Below are 20,763 nucleotides of genomic sequence, written 5' to 3' on the forward strand. Positions count from 1 at the left end.
ACACACACACACACACACACACACACACACACAGATCAGTGTACTCACGGCGTACGGGCACTCTCCTCTGCAGCAGCGGGCCTTTGACGGTCTGTTTGCTGTGTTTATTGACGGCGATGAAGGCTGTGTGAACGCTGCTCACTCCGGCCTGGACACTGAGCTCCAGGATCCGGCTCCTGAGGGCCTGTGCGTCGGCTCCTTCGGCTCGCTCCTCCAGCTCCAGACAGCGGAGCACAGACCGGGCCGCCAGACGGTGGATCGTCCGTCTGCAACACACACACACATATATTTTAATATATACAGTTTGTACAGTATAAAAACCATTAAGTCTATGGAGAGTCCCCACAAAGATAGTGAACCAGACATGTGTGAGTGTGTGTGTGTGAGTGTGTGTGTGTGTGTGTGTGTGTGTGTGTGTGTGTTACCCTGTGTCTTCCGTTGGTTTAAGAGTAAACTGGAGCTGGTTAGTCACTGGTTTTGTGTGTGTGTGTGTGTGTGTGTGTGTGTGTGTGTGTGTGTGTTACCCTGTGTCTTCCGTTGGTTTAAGAGTAAACTGGAGCTGGTTAGTCACTGGTTTTGTGTGTGTGTGTGTGTGTGTGTGTGTGTGTGTGTGTGTGTGTGTTACCCTGTGTCTTCCGTTGGTTTAAGAGTAAACTGGAGCTGGTTAGTCACTGCTTGATCTTTCAGCCTGTATTTCACAGTCACGGCTCCGTCTGTCTTTCCTGAACTCTATGACGAGGGAGGAACAGAAAGAACATGAGCATCTGATGATTTTACACTCTTCAACTACTTTCTGACAAGGGCCAGTGTTGCGTCACACACAGCGCAGCGATTTTTCTTAATCACAGAACCACACAACTGATTAACATGTTGTATTCAACCCTTGTTTAAAGGAGCCCTTGGTTTAAAAGGTGTGGCTCTGGTCTCCTCTTAAATGAAACCATTAAAGCGGTCCTATGATGCTTTTTCACTTGTTCAACTTCAGTCAGTGTGTAATGTTGCTGTTTGAGTATAAAAAAAGATCTGCAAGTTTTCAAAGCTTAAAGTCCACTCCAAAGGGAGATGTTTTATTTAACAGAATCCACTTTCCAAGATCTACATCGAGAGGCTCGTTTGGACTCCGACGCGATTTTCCCCTGGGCTTTATGAAGTCATAATGTTCCTCATTTAAATAATCTCCTCTGGAATACGTGGAAAGCGGACGAGGCCTGGATGAGCTGCTGCTGTCAATGAGAAGAGGATCTGGCATCTGTCCAAGGAGAATCTCCGAGCTCTCAGTGTTCGGCCCAATCCCAGAGTCCCCTCAGGATCAGCGTGTGTCGGGAGGAAGAAGAATGAAGCATGAGCTGTGAAGACCTCTGTCCACAGTTCAGCGTGAGGAGCTCGTGATGCTCTCGCTGATGTATATCCTCCGGCTCTGGAAACCTGCGGCGTGAGGAAGGAGAGATGGAGTCACTGAAGTATCAGGAGATCCTAGGAGAAAACATCATGCCGTCAGTGAGCAAGCTGGAGCTCGGACCTTCAACAGGACAACGATCCCAAGCATTCCTCAGATTCCAGCAAGGCTTGGTTGCAGAAGTCGTCCTGGGAGATACAGTGGCATCACAGTCTCCTGAACGGGCTCAGATCCCTCAGACACAGAAGCTGCTGTCTTACACATCTCGCTTCAGCCGCTCAGGACAGCAGAAGACTGCTCTACTGAGGACTGAAGATGCTGGCCATGAAGGGGGTGAATAATTTTGAGCGGCACTTTCAGTTGAATTTGGGGAAACCACTTGAAACAATTGTTGTGTTGAGCTATTTCAATTACTTGATTTGTTCATTGCAAACATCTGAACGTCTGTAAATATTACCCAAAAACCTGAACTGTATATTGGCGTCCTCTCATGCTGATCGGATAGATATGATAATTGCTGATGACGAATTGATTGGATAGATCATTTGAACGTGCTCCTCCCGAACTTTATTAGTAAAACATAATTTATGACCTTCTGATGAACTTAGAATGGGTAAAATGTTATTTTAAACACTGTTCCTAGACATTATAATCCTGATGTTTATCTGTGTGCTGCACGTTATGAAGAACAGCTTCCAGAACCACGATGAACTCTCATGACCTTTCCCGAACACACGCCAAGCGCTGCCAATCACAACGCATTGGGCCAGCTAACCAATCACAGCACATTCTGTATTTCAGAAGGAGAGACTTCATCGAAACCGGAACTAAACAACACGTGCGGGACAGACTGGGGAGAGAGGAGCTGTAATGTAAAATATGTGAAAAATAATGTTTTTTGAAACATTTTTTTCATGAAAGCACATTCTAGTACTCCCAAAAACAAAATCAAGACTTGTAAAAGGGTGTAATAAAAAGCTTTGACCTGTCCTTTCAGCTGAGCGTAGATGAGCGCCCTCTGACCCTGGAACAGGGCCCTGATGGGTGGAGACAGCATGTCCACCGTAACGCCCTCGGGAACGGTCCAGTCCACAGAGATATTATCCACAGCCGGCTGGAGAGCAAACCGGAGCGACTGCATCACCTGACAGAGGACAGGAGAGAGTGGAGAATAGAAACCCTGACCATCTCGTACTGATTCTGTCCAGAGCAGAACTTACTTTGGGCTGCATGCGGTCAGTGCCCGTGATGAACTGAGCGTGACCTGAACCTTCTCTGGCCATCCCTGTGATGAGAGCCGTACTCGCACCCTCCCCAATCCCGAAGGAGAAACACCTGAGGACACATGACCGTCTGACATGAAGTGAACCTGAAGTGAGGCGGGAGATATCAGTAAAGCTGGAGTGAGTAGTGAGCGCCCACCTGTGAGAGAAAACGTGACTTTTCACCAGGTCCAGCACCTCTTTGGTGTTCCACACCTCTCCATCAGTGAAGATGAACAGCTGAGAGAGAGTCAGGCTCAGAAACACACCTCCGCAGAGTTCAGAAAGCGTGTTGAATGATGAGTGTGTACCTGTCGGGGGTGATCCGGGAAACAGGGCTGACTGTAGATGTGTTTCAGAGGCTGAAGGATCTCTGTGCCGCCCATGTCTGCCCTCATGCTCTTCACTCTCTTCAGAGCCTCCTCCATCGTGTCGTCGCTGTACACAACACTCTGACTGCAATGACACACACCACAGGCTCTCACTAACCCACCACTGACCAGCACGAGATCATTCCTGAAGAACAACTAACGCGTGTTTACTGACGGGAAGAAGGACTCGAAGTGAGAGCCGAATCCATAGATGTTGAAGTAGCATCCCATGGGAAGACTCTTCAGCAGCAGCAGCAGCGTGTCCTACAGAGAGACAGTGTGTGTGTGTGTGTGTGTGTGTGTGTGTGTGTGTGTGTGTGTGTGTGTGATAGAGTACAGTAGAAAGATGCAGTGTGTGAGTACAGTAGAGATAAACATATAAACATGTACAGCAAGTACAGTAGAGACAGATGCATGTAATGAGTACTGTAGAGACTCATGTACAGTGAGTAGAGACACATGTACAGTAAGTACAGTAGAGACTCATGTACAGTGAGTAAAGACACATGTACAGTAAGTACAGTAGAGACTCATGTACAGTGAGTAGACACATGTACAGTAAGTATAGTAGAGACTCATGTACAGTGAGTAGAGACACATGTACAGTAAGTACAGTAGAGACTCATGTACAGTGAGTAGAGACACATGTACAGTAAGTACAGTAGAGACTCATGTACAGTGAGTAGAGACACATGTACAGTAAGTACAGTAGAGACTCATGTACAGTGAGTAGACACATGTACAGTAAGTACAGTAGAGACTCATGTACAGTGAGTAGACACATGTACAGTAAGTATAGTAGAGACTCATGTACAGTGAGTAGACACATGTACAGTAAGTATAGTAGAGACTCATGTACAGTGAGTAGACACATGTACAGTAAGTACTGTAGAGACTCATGTACAGTGAGTAGAGACACATGTACAGTAAGTACAGTAGAGACTCATGTACAGTGAGTAGACACATGTACAGTAAGTATAGTAGAGACTCATGTACAGTGAGTAGAGACACATGTACAGTAAGTACAGTAGAGACTCATGTACAGGGAGTAGAGACACATGTACAGTAAGTACAGTAGAGACACATGTACAGTAAGTATAGTAGAGACTCATGTACAGTGAGTAGAGACACATGTACAGTAAGTACAGTAGAGACTCATGTACAGTGAGTAGAGACACATGTACAGTAAGTACAGTAGAGACTCATGTACAGTGAGTAGACACATGTACAGTAAGTACAGTAGAGACTCATGTACAGTGAGTAGACACATGTACAGTAAGTATAGTAGAGACTCATGTACAGTGAGTAGACACATGTACAGTAAGTACTGTAGAGACTCATGTACAGTGAGTAGAGACACATGTACAGTAAGTACAGTAGAGACTCATGTACAGTGAGTAGACACATGTACAGTAAGTATAGTAGAGACTCATGTACAGTGAGTAGAGACACATGTACAGTAAGTACAGTAGAGACTCATGTACAGGGAGTAGAGACACATGTACAGTAAGTACAGTAGAGACACATGTACAGTAAGTACAGTAGAGACTCATGTACAGTGAGTAGAGACACATGTACAGTAAGTACAGTAGAGACTCATGTACAGTGAGTACAGACACATGTACAGTAAGTACAGTAGAGACCCATGTACAGTGAGTAGACACATGTACAGTAAGTACAGTAGAGACTCATGTACAGTGAGTAGACATGTACAGTAAGTATAGTAGAGACTCATGTACAGTGAGTAGACACATGTACAGTAAGTACAGTAGAGACTCATGTACAGTGAGTAGACACATGTACAGTAAGTACTGTAGAGACTCATGTACAGTGAGTAGAGACACATGTACAGTAAGTACAGTAGAGACTCATGTACAGTGAGTAGACACATGTACAGTAAGTATAGTAGAGACCCATGTACAGTGAGTAGAGACACATGTACAGTAAGTACAGTAGAGACTCATGTACAGGGAGTAGAGACACATGTACAGTAAGTACAGTAGAGACACATGTACAGTAAGTATAGTAGAGACTCATGTACAGTGAGTAGAGACACATGTACAGTAAGTACAGTAGAGACTCATGTACAGTGAGTAGAGACACATGTACAGTAAGTACAGTAGAGACTCATGTACAGGGAGTAGAGACACATGTACAGTAAGTATAGTAGAGACTCATGTACAGTGAGTAGAGACACATGTACAGTAAGTACAGTAGAGACTCATGTACAGGGAGTAGAGACACATGTACAGTAAGTATAGTAGAGACTCATGTACAGTGAGTAGAGACACATGTCCAGTTAGTAGAGACTCATGTACAGTGAGTAAAGTGACTCAATAAATCTCAATATATGTGTGTAATTTCTGAAATCCGAAATCTTACTCTTGCACTTTCGATGCGCATCTGTGCGTCTTTCCCATTATGCATGCTGCAGTCCATACTGCCCGATCTGTCAACCACAAACACAAACTCGCCTTGAGATGCCAGCGATGACATCACGTCTGCAGGGAACTCTGGGTACAAACTGATCATGAGCACTGGGTCACCCATCAGAGACCCTGAAACAGAGACAGAGTAAACAGGGTAAGACGGTGTAAATGGCCTGAATTCTGTTCTGTATGATTCGTGTTACAAGGGCTGGGTATTGACACAAATTTCACAATTCACTTCGATTTCGATTCACAAGCTTCCAATTCATTTATTATTTTGGATATCAGGTAGGCAACAATAGGGTGGTGATGGCGCAGTGGATAAGACACATGCCTTTGGTGTGAGAGACCCGGGTTCGAATCCACTGTGAGACACCATGTGTCCCTGAGCAAGACCCTTAACCCCTAGTTGCTCCAGAGGCGTGCGACCTCTGACATGTATAGCAATTGTAAGTCGCTTTGGATAAAAGCGTCAGCTAAATGAATAAAAATGTAAATGTAAAATGCAATACATGGCAAATTTCAAATCTCTTAACTAATGCTGTAAACTATGGGAGTCAGTTGTAGCCTACTAGGCTTCATCAGCCTACTATAATATTGAAGGTAAAAATTAACTGATTTGTATAAAAACTTAAAATTACACTTATTTATTTTTATAATAATAAAGTTATATGAAATGTAAACATTTAAATGATGGCTGTCATAAAAACTTGCTAGATTTATTCAAACATGCATTAACTATTAAAGAACATTAAAATTATAATGAATATGTAATATGGTGCATATATTTAGCAAAATGCTCCTCTCTAGAGTTAATTTTTCTAGCAGACTAACGAGTTTATGGTCACTGGATATGGGTTTTCTGAGATAAATGTGACGTTACATGACATTGTTTACAAGCCGTTTTAATGACATCTTTCCACGTTTGAAACACTGATTGAGCGATTCCATGTTACATGATATGGATTTCGATAAGTTGTACTCAATCTTTTAACACACTTTCAGATGCTCATTCATGTTTATTTCGCGCTGTAACTGGTGTTAAGGCGGAAGAGAAGATCATGTGTGCGCTGCTGCTTATAGAGCTGAGCCAGAGCGATCTCATGCCACAGCGCCAACACGCTATTTATGTTTTGGAATTTCGTAAGAAAATGGATGCAATTTGTTTAATATCAATAGTAACAAAGCACAAAGATTATTGCGATTTATTGGATGCGATGCGCGTTACAATGTTCCATTCATTCATCAAAACAGGATGACTAATCGATTCTTGGGATTTAAGAATCGATATCGGTTCGTAAAAATGAGAATCGATTAAAATCCAGAAATCAATATTTTTTTACCCAGCCCAACGTGTTACACTGTATGACAGTCTCTATCCTGCAGAGCGAATCAAACTCCCTGAACTAATCAAGTCATGTGTGCCGACTCACATACGACCCACCCTAAACATCAGAGATCAGTGCGAGAACATGATAATTATGTTCAGAACTACAAACACCATCAAAAAGATTTGTTTATTCTCCATATAATTATCAATTTTAGATACAGGGAAGTTTGGCCATTGACTAAGGCAAAATCCGCCATCTTTAATCACTTGTGAGACATGAACAACAATGGCCAACTAATTGCCTTCAAGAACTTCTGACAATGTCGGATATTTTAAATTGCAGTCGTGAGTGTAAAACGACTTTGTTCTTGCCTAAAATGACTTAATTTCCATTTTAGGGTGAAGTAACCCCTTAACTCACACATTAGAATATTTACAGCATACTGAATTCATGTAAAAACTAAAGCCTGTACCTGGCTGAGCCGTGGCTGCTCCGGCCTCCACGACAGCACGGGGCTGATGGGTATTCTCATAGTACAGAAGCAGCTCAACATCCTTATCGAACCGATGGCCAGCACTCAGACTCACCTACACACACATTACAGACGTTAGGTGCATAAAAACTGTACACAAACACAAACACACACACACACACACAGTACCGTGGCGTGAGTGTGGTGTGCGTCGAGGAACACCAGAGGATCCAGAGGGCAGCTGGACTCCAGTCTGGAGATGCGGTCTGAAGATCTCACATCGACACTCAGAGACAGTGTGTACGGAATAACAGATGCTGAGAAAACTTCTGGAACACCAGCGGCTGAAGCTGAGAGAATCACACGGACAAACAGAGATATTTTGCAACACCAGTATCAATATACAGAGCCGAACCGCCAAACAGAACTGACCTGTGCATCTGGTTGGTTTATGACACAGCCAATTCGACTGCTGAACAGTAAAGCACTGCAATGTTTTCATTGATAAAAATCATAAATATTTTTGGAGTATCAAATCATCATATCAGATTGATTTCTGAAGGATCATGTAATGTAATGATGGGGTTAGTAATGATGCTGAAAATTCAGCTTTGATCACAGGAATAAATTACACTTTACTATATTCGAATAGAAAACAGCTTTTTTCCATTGTAATCATATTTATCTGTTTTTACAGTATTTTTAATCAAATAATAGTAGCCTTTGTGATGCAGAAGAGATTCTTTCAGAAACATTTGACCAGTAGTGTAGGGGAAGTAAAAGGTTAGACAACATCATTCACTATGCTTTCTGGGAAGAATAGTTTTATAAAAAATATGTTTTTTGTTTCCAAAATCTTTGCTGTTTTAAATCGAACATAACTGATTTTTTAAAACTATGTAGAAATATACAGTGGTAAAACACTTGTGAAGATGTGGACAGTCAGTGTTGCGGCCTGTGTGTAAGGTTAAACCACACCTGCTGGCGTGTGTATCTGGGGTTAAACCGCACCTAAGGGTGTGTATCTGGGATTAAATCGCACCTGGTTAAACCGCACCTAAGGGTGTGTATCTGGGGTTAAATCGCACCTGAGGGTGTGTATCTGGGGTTAAACCGCACCTGAGGATGTGTATCTGGGGTTAAACCGCACCTAAGGGTGTGTATCTGGGGTTAAATCATACCTGAGGGTGTGTATCTGGGGTTAAACTGCACCTAAGGGTGTGTATCTGGGGTTAAACCGCACCTAAGGGTGTGTATCTGGGGTTAAATCGCACCTGCGGATGTGTATCTGGGGTTAAACTGCACCTAAGGGTGTGTATCTGGGGTTAAATCGCACCTGAGGGTGTGTATCTAGGGTTAAACTGCAACTGAGGGTGTGTATCTGGGGTTAAACTGCACCTGAGGATGTGTATCTGGGGTTAAACCGCACCTGAGGGTCTGTATCTGGGGGTTAAAACTCAACCCACTGGACTCAAACTGCAGAACAATATTAAAATCTTTACCAGAGAGCTCAAACAGTGGCTTAAATTGGGTCAAAGTTGTTCCCATGTGTAAAATGTGCCTTGTTTTGTTTAACAATGTGTTTTTATCTGTTGTAAAAGCCCCCTATGGACAGGTGTTGAAAATTAGCACATGTGCTATAACACTTTAAACAATGCATCTGGTTCGTCCAATGTTATTGCTATGTCCATATTAAATAAATAAATAAATAAATAAAAAATAAAAATAAGTATCTGGGGTTAAATCGCACCTGCGGGTGTGTATCTGGGGTTAAACTGCACCTGAGGGTGTGTATCTGGGGTTAAACTGCAACTGAGGGTGTGTATCTGGGGTTAAACTGCACCTGAGGATGTGTATCTGGTGTTAAACTGCAACTGAGGGTGTGTATCTGGGGTTAAACTGCACCTGAGGATGTGTATCTGGGGTTAAACCGCACCTAAAGGTGTGTATCTGGGGTTAAATCGCACCTGAGGGTGTGTATCTGGGGTTAAACCGCACCTAAGGGTGTGTATCTGGGGTTAAATCGCACCTGAGGGTGTGTATCTGGGGTTAAACCGCACCTAAGGGTGTGTATCTGGGGTTAAATCGCACCTGAGGATGTGTATCTGGGGTTAAACTGCACCTAAGGGTGTGTATCTGGGGTTAAACCGCACCTGAGGGTGTGTATCTGGGGTTAAACTGCACCTAAGGGTGTGTATCTGGGGTTAAATCGCACCTGACGATGTGTATCTGGGGTTAAACCGCACCTAAGGGTGTGTATCTGGGGTTAAACTGCACCTTAGGGTGTGTATCTGGGGTTAAACCGCACCTTAGGGTGTGTATCTGGGGTTAAACCGCACCTAAGGGTGTGTATCTGGGGTTAAACTGCACCTAAGGGTGTGTATCTGGGGTTAAATCGCACCTGAGGATGTGTATCTGGGGTTAAACCGCACCTAAGTGTGTGTATCTGGGGTTAAACTGCACCTGAGGGTATGTATCTGGGGTTAAATCGCACCTGAGGATGTGTATCTGGGGTTAAACCGCACCTAAGGGTGTGTATCTGGGGTTAAACCACACCTAAGGGTGTGTATCTGGGGTTAAACTGCACCTGAGGGTGTGTATCTGGGGTTAAACTGCACCTGAGGATGTGTATCTGGGGTTAAATCGCACCTGAGGGTGTGTATCTGGGGTTAAACCGCACCTAAGGGTGTGTATCTGGGGTTAAATCGCACCTGAGGGTGTGTATCTGGGGTTAAATCGCACCTGAGGATGTGTATCTGGGGTTAAATCGCACCTGAGGATGTGTATCTGGGGTTAAACTGCACCTAAGGGTGTGTATCTGGGGTTAAACTGCACCTAAGGGTGTGTATCTGGGGTTAAACCGCACCTGAGGGTGTGTATCTGGGGTTAAACTGCACCTAAGGGTGTGTATCTGGGGTTAAATCGCACCTGACGATGTGTATCTGGGGTTAAACCGCACCTAAGGGTGTGTATCTGGGGTTAAACTGCACCTTAGGGTGTGTATCTGGGGTTAAACCGCACCTTAGGGTGTGTATCTGGGGTTAAACCGCACCTAAGGGTGTGTATCTGGGGTTAAACTGCACCTAAGGGTGTGTATCTGGGGTTAAATCGCACCTGAGGATGTGTATCTGGGGTTAAACCGCACCTAAGGGTGTGTATCTGGGGTTAAACTGCACCTGAGGGTGTGTATCTGGGGTTAAATCGCACCTGAGGATGTGTATCTGGGGTTAAACTGCACCTAAGGGTGTGTATCTGGGGTTAAACCGCACCTAAGGGTGTGTATCTGGGATTAAACCGCACCTGAGGGTGTGTATCTGGGGTTAAATCGCACCTGAGGGTGTGTATCTGGGGTTAAACCGCACCTAAAGGTGTGTATCTGGGGTTAAATCGCACCTCTGGGTGTGTATCTGGGGTTAAACCGCACCTGAGGGTGTGTATCTGGGGTTGAGTACGGCCGGCAGACAGAAGCGCAGCGCGTGGTCGGCCTGAACGCTGAGCTCCATCACATAGACGATGTTGATGACGGCGTTCTGACCCGGAGACAAACACCCGACACTCAGTTTGAAGACATCCGAACTCTCATCACTCTCTTCCAGCAGAAACGCCTGCTGACCTGAACTCACAGCGTCATCATACTGATCCCGCGCCTGCAAGAGAAGAAGCGGTCAAGCAACAGGAGAGGACCCTTTTCACATTAGATTTCAACACGGTTCTTCGTTGCTAGGAAACTTTGTTTTGTTTACTGTGTTTACCGTGGTAAAACGCGTGCTGAAGTCTTGTTTGTTTCTTTGTTTGTTTGTTTGTCGTGCATCTCGGGTAGCTTTTGATTTTCGCTTCAATAAGTAGTAGGGCTATTCCTGCTGTATTCAATAACGAGGAATAAGACGTGTATATAATTGGTGAAGCCCTCATCGTATGAAGAGCAAAGAGTGTAAAAAGCAGCGACTCGACCTGCGCGACTCCACAGAGCAAAGACACCGACAAGACACTTGAGTATTGCTCTTTTCCCCCATTTCTGTCCTTTCTGTACAGCTTGTTCTCATTTGTTTGTTTTAGTGAACTGAATTCACTATGTGCTTTCAAATCTCCACCATTACTGCCAACACTCGTAAATTGCACTCTATACATTGGAGGCAGCGCAATCCTTACAATAGCCGCGTTTCCACCGCAGGAACTTTCCCCAGGAACTAGGAACTTTGGGCTGGTCTCGATGTGTTTACATCGCAGGAACCAGGGTCTAAATGAAGTTCCGGGTCAATATTTCCCCCTCCGATAGTCCCTGCTCATGAGGTAGTACTTTTTCAAAGTTCAGGAACTTTCAGGGGTGGGACTTGTGCGCTGCACAAGCTGATTGGATGACTCCACGCAGCATTTTATTTATTTTTAACCTCCCTTTTTAAAAAAATCTATGCGGTTCGTGTCGTGGCTTCATGCAGTAAGAGTTGTCCATCTGCAAATATGGAATTTAATAAAAAAAAACTGGTGGACTGGCGACGAGTTTCAGGCTTTATTAAGGGTATTTGTAAAAGAGGAAACTTTCTGCGCGTTCGTCCCAGCCATGGTCAATGTCCGCAATAGCTGATAACATACACATTTAATATAGCATTACGAGCTTACAGAACACGCTTTATCAGTGCTCGTCTCTTTTCTGCCACAGCTTTTATTATTAAGTCATTATGTTTACACATTGTCATCTATTGCAAGGCACTCCAAACCATGTTACAAATTTACTATAACAGGATTGAAATAGCGCTTTGAGGTTAGTAGGGTTCAGGCTTTTTTAAGCGTATTTGCGAAAGAGGACTCAAAACTGATTACTGTCCGTCGCAGACTGGGAGGAGCAGTTGCGCGCAGTTCACCTTCCCGGTACTTTAGACCGCGGTGTAAACGCAGAAAGCAACCGGTCTGGGGCAAAAAAAGTTCCTGGGACAAATTGTTCCGGGTAATTTCGGTAGAAACGCGGCTATACTGTGTACTATCCCTATGTCCTCTACTACTTTACTCTCTATTCCAGTTGTTCTCTGGAACTACCAGTCTTTATTTCATCTATTGCTACTATTAAAGTCTGAACCTCATGGCCATAACTGAGACCTGGATCAAACCTGAGGACACTGCCACTCCTGTAAATGCCCATGCCATGTTTTGATTAATATTAATGTTGCTGTATTTTAGGTAAATCATGATGCTGCAAAAGCCTCATTAGACCTTTGACTGGCCCTTTCCAAATCTGTGGAAAAATTTTTTTCTAATGGTATAAAATTTCTGGGGTCACCTGAGGGCCTCCTCAACTATATCAGACACTACAGCAAAGCTGAAACCAGTGAGATGTATTACTGATTTCACAGAGAGAAGGCCATTCATAACAGAGGTACTTCACATGTAGAAGCACATCAGGCACATCACTAAAAAAAGACACATTTTATTCAAAGGCTAAGAGACACTGTGCAAAGTTTTCAAAAACATTATCATGGCAAAATTCTGCATTTGCGCAATCTCTCCGGAATTAAATGGGTTGCTGTAGAAAGATAACAAAAACTTCTGTTGTGAAATGTGTGATCTGAACAAACATTTTAAAAATCAAAGAAAACCACGGACAGATTCTAATGTATAAAACTTTGCATAGATTTCCTAGGCTTGTTTGAAAGCGACAGGCGTGTGTGTTGAGCAGGTTTAAGGAAGCTGTCTACACCCTGTCACATGATCACGTCCGTCAGCCCTCAGGTGAAGCTGTCTACACCCTGTCACATGATCACGTCCGTCAGCCCTCAGGTGAAGCTGTCTACACCCTGTCACATGATCACGTCTGTCAGCCCTCAGGTGAAGCTGTCTACACCCTGTCACATGATCAAGTCCGTCAGCCCTCAGCTGAAGCGGTCTACACCCTGTCACATGATCACGTCTGTCAGCCCTCAGGTGAAGCTGTCTACACCCTGTCACATGATCACGTCTGTCAGCCCTCAGGTGAAGCTGTCTACACCCTGTCACATGATCACGTCCGTCAGCCCTCAGGTGAAGCTGTCTACACCCTGTCACATGATCACGTCTGTCAGCCCTCAGGTGAAGCTGTCTACACCCTGTCACATGATCACGTCCGTCAGCCCTCAGGTGAAGCTGTCTACACCCTGTCACATGATCACGTCCGTCAGCCCTCAGGTGAAGCTGTCTACACCCTGTCACATGATCACGTCCGTCAGCCCTCAGGTGAAGCTGTCTACACCCTGTCACATGATCACGTCCGTCAGCCCTCAGGTGAAGCTGTCTACACCCTGTCACATGATCACGTCTGTCAGCCCTCAGGTGAAGCTGTCTACACCCTGTCACATGATCACGTCTGTCAGCCCTCAGGTGAAGCTGTCTACACCCTGTCACATGATCACGTCCGTCAACCCTCAGGTGAAGCTGTCTACACCCTGTCACATGATCACGTCCGTCAGCCCTCAGGTGAAGCTGTCTACACCCTGTCACATGATCACGTCTGTCAGCCCTCAGGTGAAGCTGTCTACACCCTGTCACATGATCACGTCCGTCAGCCCTCAGGTGAAGCTGTCTACACCCTGTCACATGATCACGTCCGTCAGCCCTCAGCTGAAGCTGTCTACACCCTGTCACATGATCACGTCTGTCAGCCCTCAGGTGAAGCTGTCTACACCCTGTCACATGATCACGTCCGTCAGCCCTCAGGTGAAGCTGTCTACACCCTGTCACATGATCACGTCTGTCAGCCCTCAGGTGAAGCTGTCTACACCCTGTCACATGATCACTTCTGTCAGCCCTCAGGTGAAGCTGTCTACACCCTGTCACATGATCACGTCTGTCAGCCCTCAGGTGAAGCTGTCTACACCCTGTCACATGATCACGTCCGTCAGCCCTCAGCTGAAGCTGTCCACACCCTGTCACATGATCACGTCCGTCAGCCCTCAGGTGAAGCTGTCTACACCCTGTCACATGATCACGTCCGTCAGCCCTCAGGTGAAGCTGTCTACACCCTGTCACATGATCACGTCTGTCAGCCCTCAGGTGAAGCTGTCTACACCGTGTCACATGATCACGTCCGTCAGCCCTCAGGTGAAGCTGTCTACACCCTGTCACATGATCACGTCTGTCAGCCCTCAGGTGAAGCTGTCTACACCCTGTCACATGATCACGTCCGTCAGCCCTCAGGTGAAGCTGTCTACACCCTGTCACATGATCACGTCCGTCAGCCCTCAGGTGAAGCTGTCTACACCCTGTCACATGATCACGTCCGTCAGCCCTCAGGTGAAGCTGTCTACACCCTGTCACATGATCACGTCCGTCAGCCCTCAGGTGAAGCTGTCTACACCCTGTCACATGATCACTTCTGTCAGCCCTCAGGTGAAGCTGTCTACACCCTGTCACATGATCACGTCCGTCAGCCGTCAGCTGAAGCTGTCTACACCCTGTCACATGATCACGTCTGTCAGCCCTCAGGTGAAGCTGTCTACACCCTGTCACATGATCACGTCCGTCAGCCCTCAGCTGAAGCTGTCTACACCCTGTCACATGATCACGTCCGTCAGCCCTCAGGTGAAGCTGTCTACACCCTGTCACATGATCACGTCTGTCAGCCCTCAGGTGAAGCTGTCTACACCCTGTCACATGATCACGTCCGTCAGCCCTCAGGTGAAGCTGTCTACACCCTGTCACATGATCACGTCCGTCAGCCCTCAGGTGAAGCTGTCAACACCCTGTCACATGATCACGTCCGTCAGCCCTCAGGTGAAGCTGTCTACACCCTGTCACATGATCACGTCTGTCAGCCCTCAGGTGAAGCTGTCTACACCCTGTCACATGATCACGTCCGTCGAGCTGAAGCTGTCTACACCCTGTCGGCTGTCTACACCCTGTCTACACCCTGTCACATGATCACGTCCGTCAGCCCTCAGCTGAAGCTGTCTACACCCTGTCACATGATCACGTCCGTCAGCCCTCAGGTGAAGCTGTCTACACCCTGTCACATGATCACGTCCGTCAGCCCTCAGGTGAAGCTGTCTACACCCTGTCACATGATCACGTCCGTCAGCCCTCAGGTGAAGCTGTCTACACCCTGTCACATGATCACGTCCGTCAGCCCTCAGGTGAAGCTGTCTACACCCTGTCACATGATCACGTCTGTCAGCCCTCAGGTGAAGCTGTCTACACCCTGTCACATGATCACGTCCGTCAGCCCTCAGGTGAAGCTGTCTACACCCTGTCACATGATCACGTCCGTCAGCCCTCAGGTGAAGCTGTCTACACCCTGTCACATGATCACGTCCGTCAGCCCTCAGGTGAAGCTGTCTACACCCTGTCACATGATCACGTCCGTCAGCCCTCAGGTGAAGCTGTCTACACCCTGTCACATGATCACGTCCGTCAGCCCTCAGGTGAAGCTGTCTACACCCTGTCACATGATCACTTCTGTCAGCCCTCAGGTGAAGCTGTCTACACCCTGTCACATTATCACGTCCGTCAGCCGTCAGCTGAAGCTGTCTACACCCTGTCACATGATCACGTCTGTCAGCCCTCAGGTGAAGCTGTCTACACCCTGTCACATGATCACGTCCGTCAGCCCTCAGCTGAAGCTGTCTACACCCTGTCACATGATCACGTCCGTCAGCCCTCAGGTGAAGCTGTCTACACCCTGTCACATGATCACGTCTGTCAGCCCTCAGGTGAAGCTGTCTACACCCTGTCACATGATCATGTCTGTCAGCCCTCAGGTGAAGCTGTCTACACCCTGTCACATGATCACGTCCGTCAGCCCTCAGGTGAAGCTGTCTACACCCTGTCACATGATCACGTCCGTCAGCCCTCAGGTGAAGCTGTCTACACCCTGTCACATGATCACGTCTGTCAGCCCTCAGGTGAAGCTGTCTACACCCTGTCACATGATCACGTCTGTCAGCCCTCAGGTGAAGCTGTCTACACCCTGTCACATGATCACGTCCGTCGAGCTGAAGCTGTCTACACCCTGTCGGCTGTCTACACCCTGTCTACACCCTGTCACATGATCACGTCCGTCAGCCCTCAGCTGAAGCTGTCTACACCCTGTCACATGATCACGTCCGTCAGCCCTCAGGTGAAGCTGTCTACACCCTGTCACATGATCACGTCTGTCAGCCCTCAGGTGAAGCTGTCTACACCCTGTCACATGATCACGTCCGTCAGCCCTCAGGTGAAGCTGTCTACACCCTGTCACATGATCACGTCCGTCAGCCCTCAGCTGAAGCTGTCTACACCCTGTCACATGATCACGTCTGTCAGCCCTCAGGTGAAGCTGTCTACACCCTGTCACATGATCACGTCTGTCAGCCCTCAGGTGAAGCTGTCTACACCCTGTTACATGATCACGTCCGTCAGCCCTCAGCTGAAGCTGTCTACACCCTGTCACATGATCACATCTGTCAGCCCTCAGGTGAAGCTGTCTACACCCTGTCACATGATCACGTCCGTCAGCCCTCAGGTGAAGCTGTCTACACCCTGTCACATGATCACGTCCGTCAGCCCTCAGCTGAAGCTGTCTACACCCTGTCACATGATCACGTCTGTCAGCCCTCAGGTGAAGCTGTCTACACCCTGTCACATGATCACGTCTGTCAGCCCTCAGCTGAAGCTGTCTGCACCCTGTCACATGATCACGTCTGTCAGCCCTCAGGTGAAGCTGTCTACACCCTGTCAAATGATCACGTCCGTCAGCCCTCAGGTGAAGCTGTCTACACCCTGTCACATGATCACGTCTGTCAGCCCTCAGGTGAAGCTGTCTACACCCTGTCACATGATCACGTCTGTCAGCCCTCAGGGGAAGCTGTCTACACCCTGTCACATGATCACGTCCGTCAGCCCTCAGGTGAAGCTGTCTACACCCTGTCACATGATCACGTCCGTCAGCCCTCAGCTGAAGCTGTCTACACCCTGTCACATGATCACGTCCGTCAGCCCTCAGCTGAAGCTGTCTACACCCTGTCACATGATCACGTCCGTCAGCCCTCAGGTGAAGCTGTCTACACCCTGTCACATGATCACGTCCGTCAGCCCTCAGGTGAAGCGGTCTACACCCTGTCACATGATCACGTCCGTCAGCCCTCAGCTGAAGCTGTCTACACCCTGTCACATGATCACGTCCCTCAGCCCTCAGGTGAAGCTGTCTACACCCTGTCACATGATCACGTCCGTCAGCCCTCAGGTGAAGCTGTCTACACCCTGTCACATGATCACGTCTGTCAGCCCTCAGGTGAAGCTGTCTACACCCTGTCACATGATCACGTCCGTCGAGCTGAAGCTGTCTACACCCTGTCGGCTGTCTACACCCTGTCTACACCCTGTCACATGATCACGTCCGTCAGCCCTCAGCTGAAGCTGTCTACACCCTGTCACATGATCACGTCCGTCAGCCCTCAGGTGAAGCTGTCTACACCCTGTCACATGACCACGTCTGTCAGCCCTCAGGTGAAGCTGTCTACACCCTGTCACATGATCACGTCCGTCAGCCCTCAGGTGAAGCTGTCTACACCCTGTCACATGATCACGTCTGTCAGCCCTCAGCTGAAGCTGTCTACACCCTGTCACATGATCACGTCTGTCAGCCCTCAGGTGAAGCTGTCTACACCCTGTCACATGATCACGTCTGTCAGCCCTCAGGTGAAGCTGTCTACACCCTGTCACATGATCACGTCCGTCAGCCCTCAGCTGAAGCTGTCTACACCCTGTCACATGATCACGTCTGTCAGCCCTCAGGTGAAGCTGTCTACACCCTGTCACATGATCACGTCCGTCAGCCCTCAGGTGAAGCTGTCTACACCCTGTCACATGATCACGTCCGTCAGCCCTCAGCTGAAGCTGTCTACACAGTCACATGATCACGTCTGTCAGCCCTCAGGTGAAGCTGTCTACACCCTGTCACATGATCACGTCTGTCAGCCCTCAGCTGAAGCTGTCTACACCCTGTCACATGATCACGTCCGTCAGCCCTCAGGTGAAGCTGTCTACACCCTGTCACATGATCACGTCCGTCAGCCCTCAGGTGAAGCTGTCTACACCCTGTCACATGATCACGTCCGTCAGCCCTCAGGTGAAGCTGTCTACACCCTGTCACATGATCACGTCCGTCAGCCCTCAGGTGAAGCTGTCTACACCCTGTCACATGATCACGTCTGTCAGCCCTCAGGTGAAGCTGTCTACACCCTGTCACATGATCACGTCCGTCAGCCCTCAGCTGAAGCTGTCTACACCCTGTCACATGATCACGTCTGTCAGCCCTCAGCTGAAGCTGTCTACACCCTGTCACATGATCACGTCTGTCAGCCCTCAGGTGAAGCTGTCTACACCCTGTCACATGATCACGTCTGTCAGCCCTCAGCTGAAGCTGTCTACACCCTGTCACATGATCACGTCTGTCAGCCCTCAGGTGAAGCTGTCTACACCCTGTCAAATGATCACGTCAGTCAGCCCTCAGGTGAAGCTGTCTACACCCTGTCACATGATCACGTCTGTCAGCCCTCAGGTGAAGCTGTCTACACCCTGTCACATGATCACGTCCGTCAGCCCTCAGGTGAAGCTGTCTACACCCTGTCACATGATCACGTCTGTCAGCCCTCAGGTGAAGCTGTCTACACCCTGTCACATGATCACGTCTGTCAGCCCTCAGCTGAAGCTGTCTACACCCTGTCACATGATCACGTCTGTCAGCCCTCAGCTGAAGCTGTCTACACCCTGTCACATGATCACGTCTGTCAGCCCTCAGGTGAAGCTGTCTACACCCTGTCACATGATCACGTCTGTCAGCCCTCAGCTGAAGCTGTCTACACCCTGTCACATGATCACGTCTGTCAGCCCTCAGGTGAAGCTGTCTACACCCTGTCAAATGATCACGTCTGTCAGCCCTCAGGTGAAGCTGTCTACACCCTGTCACATGATCACGTCCGTCAGCCCTCAGGTGAAGCTGTCTACACCCTGTCACATGATCACGTCCGTCAGCCCTCAGGTGAAGCTGTCTACACCCTGTCACATGATCACGTCTGTCAGCCCTCAGGTGAAGCTGTCTACACCCTGTCACATGTCACGTCCGTCAGCCCTCAGGTGAAGCTGTCTACACCCTGTCACATGATCACGTCCGTCAGCCCTCAGGTGAAGCTGTCTACACCCTGTCACATGATCACGTCCGTCAGCCCTCAGGTGAAGCTGTCTACACCCTGTCACATGATCACGTCTGTCAGCCCTCAGGTGAAGCTGTCTACACCCTGTCACATGATCACATCCGTCAGCCCTCAGGTGAAGCTGTCTACACCCTGTCACATGATCACGTCTGTCAGCCCTCAGGTGAAGCTGTCTACACCCTGTCACATGATCACGTCCGTCAGCCCTCAGGTGAAGCTGTCTACACCCTGTCACATGATCACGTCTGTCAGCCCTCAGGTGAAGCTGTCTACACCCTGTCACATGATCACGTCTGTCAGCCCTCAGGTGAAGCTGTCTACACCCTGTCACATGATCACGTCCGTCAGCCCTCAGGTGAAGCTGTCTACACCCTGTCACATGATCACGTCCGTCAGCCCTCAGGTGAAGCTGTCTACACCGTCACATGATCACGTCCGTCAGCCCTCAGGTGAAGCTGTCTACACCCTGTCACATGATCACGTCCGTCAGCCCTCAGGTGAAGCTGTCTACACCCTGTCACATGATCACGTCCGTCAGCCCTCAGCTGAAGCTGTCTACACCCTGTCACATGATCACGTCCCTCAGCTGAAGCTGTCTACACCCTGTCACATGATCACGTCCGTCAGCCCTCAGGTGAAGCTGTCTACACCCTGTCACATGATCACGTCCGTCAGCCCTCAGGTGAAGCGGTCTACACCCTGTCACATGATCACGTCCGTCAGCCCTCAGGTGAAGCTGTCTACACCCTGTCACATGATCACGTCCGTCAGCCCTCAGGTGAAGCTGTCTACACCCTGTCACATGATCACGTCTGTCAGCCCTCAGGTGAAGCTGTCTACACCCTGTCACATGATCACGTCTGTCAGCCCTCAGGTGAAGCTGTCTACACCCGGTCACATGATCACGTCTGTCAGCCCTCAGGTGAAGCTGTCTACACCCTGTCACATGATCACGTCCGTCAGCCCTCAGCTGAAGCTGTCTACACCCTGTCACATGATCACGTCTGTCAGCCCTCAGGTGAAGCTGTCTACACCCTGTCACATGATCACGTCTGTCAGCCCTCAGGTGAAGCTGTCTACACCCTGTCACATTGTAACTATCTCGCCTTTTTATTTCATAGACTATAAGTTACATAAAAGGGGGATTCACTTTTGCTTATAGTTGTGTTCAAATTAAATACGAGTCTCAATAAGGGAGTGAAAATGAATAGTATGTATTAAAAATGAATGCTACTGATAACAATAGACATACTGATGGAACCCAAAACAACATTTCATATAACCAAGCTCAATACTGTAAACAAACAAATAAACATATCAAACTCAAACCCAAAACACAAATAAACAAAA

The 20,763-nt window shown here is 47.8% G+C and overlaps 1 protein-coding gene across 4 annotated transcripts in view; it reads right to left on the reverse strand.

The window, feature by feature from the left end:
- The window catches only part of LOC308681394 (von Willebrand factor A domain-containing protein 5A-like), a 40,165-nt gene that overhangs the window by 6,744 nt on the left and 12,658 nt on the right, over positions 1–20,763 (reverse strand). For all 4 annotated transcript variants that reach the window (XM_081350237.1, XM_081350239.1, XM_081350238.1 and 1 more), the window contains exons 4-14: positions 10,686–10,908; positions 7,451–7,611; positions 7,262–7,376; positions 5,412–5,587; positions 3,205–3,293; positions 2,970–3,114; positions 2,819–2,898; positions 2,617–2,731; positions 2,382–2,540; positions 626–729; positions 49–266 (exon numbers count right to left, since the gene is read on the reverse strand). In XM_081350237.1, the coding sequence (XP_081206363.1) occupies positions 49–266; positions 626–729; positions 2,382–2,540; positions 2,617–2,731; positions 2,819–2,898; positions 2,970–3,114; positions 3,205–3,293; positions 5,412–5,587; positions 7,262–7,376; positions 7,451–7,611; positions 10,686–10,908 (1,585 nt within the window). The remainder of the gene's footprint in view (positions 1–48; positions 267–625; positions 730–2,381; positions 2,541–2,616; positions 2,732–2,818; positions 2,899–2,969; positions 3,115–3,204; positions 3,294–5,411; positions 5,588–7,261; positions 7,377–7,450; positions 7,612–10,685; positions 10,909–20,763) is intronic.

Source organism: Scardinius erythrophthalmus (genome assembly GCF_964197995.2).
Source record: "Scardinius erythrophthalmus genome assembly, chromosome: 21".
NCBI classification, from domain to species: domain Eukaryota; kingdom Metazoa; phylum Chordata; class Actinopteri; order Cypriniformes; family Leuciscidae; genus Scardinius; species Scardinius erythrophthalmus.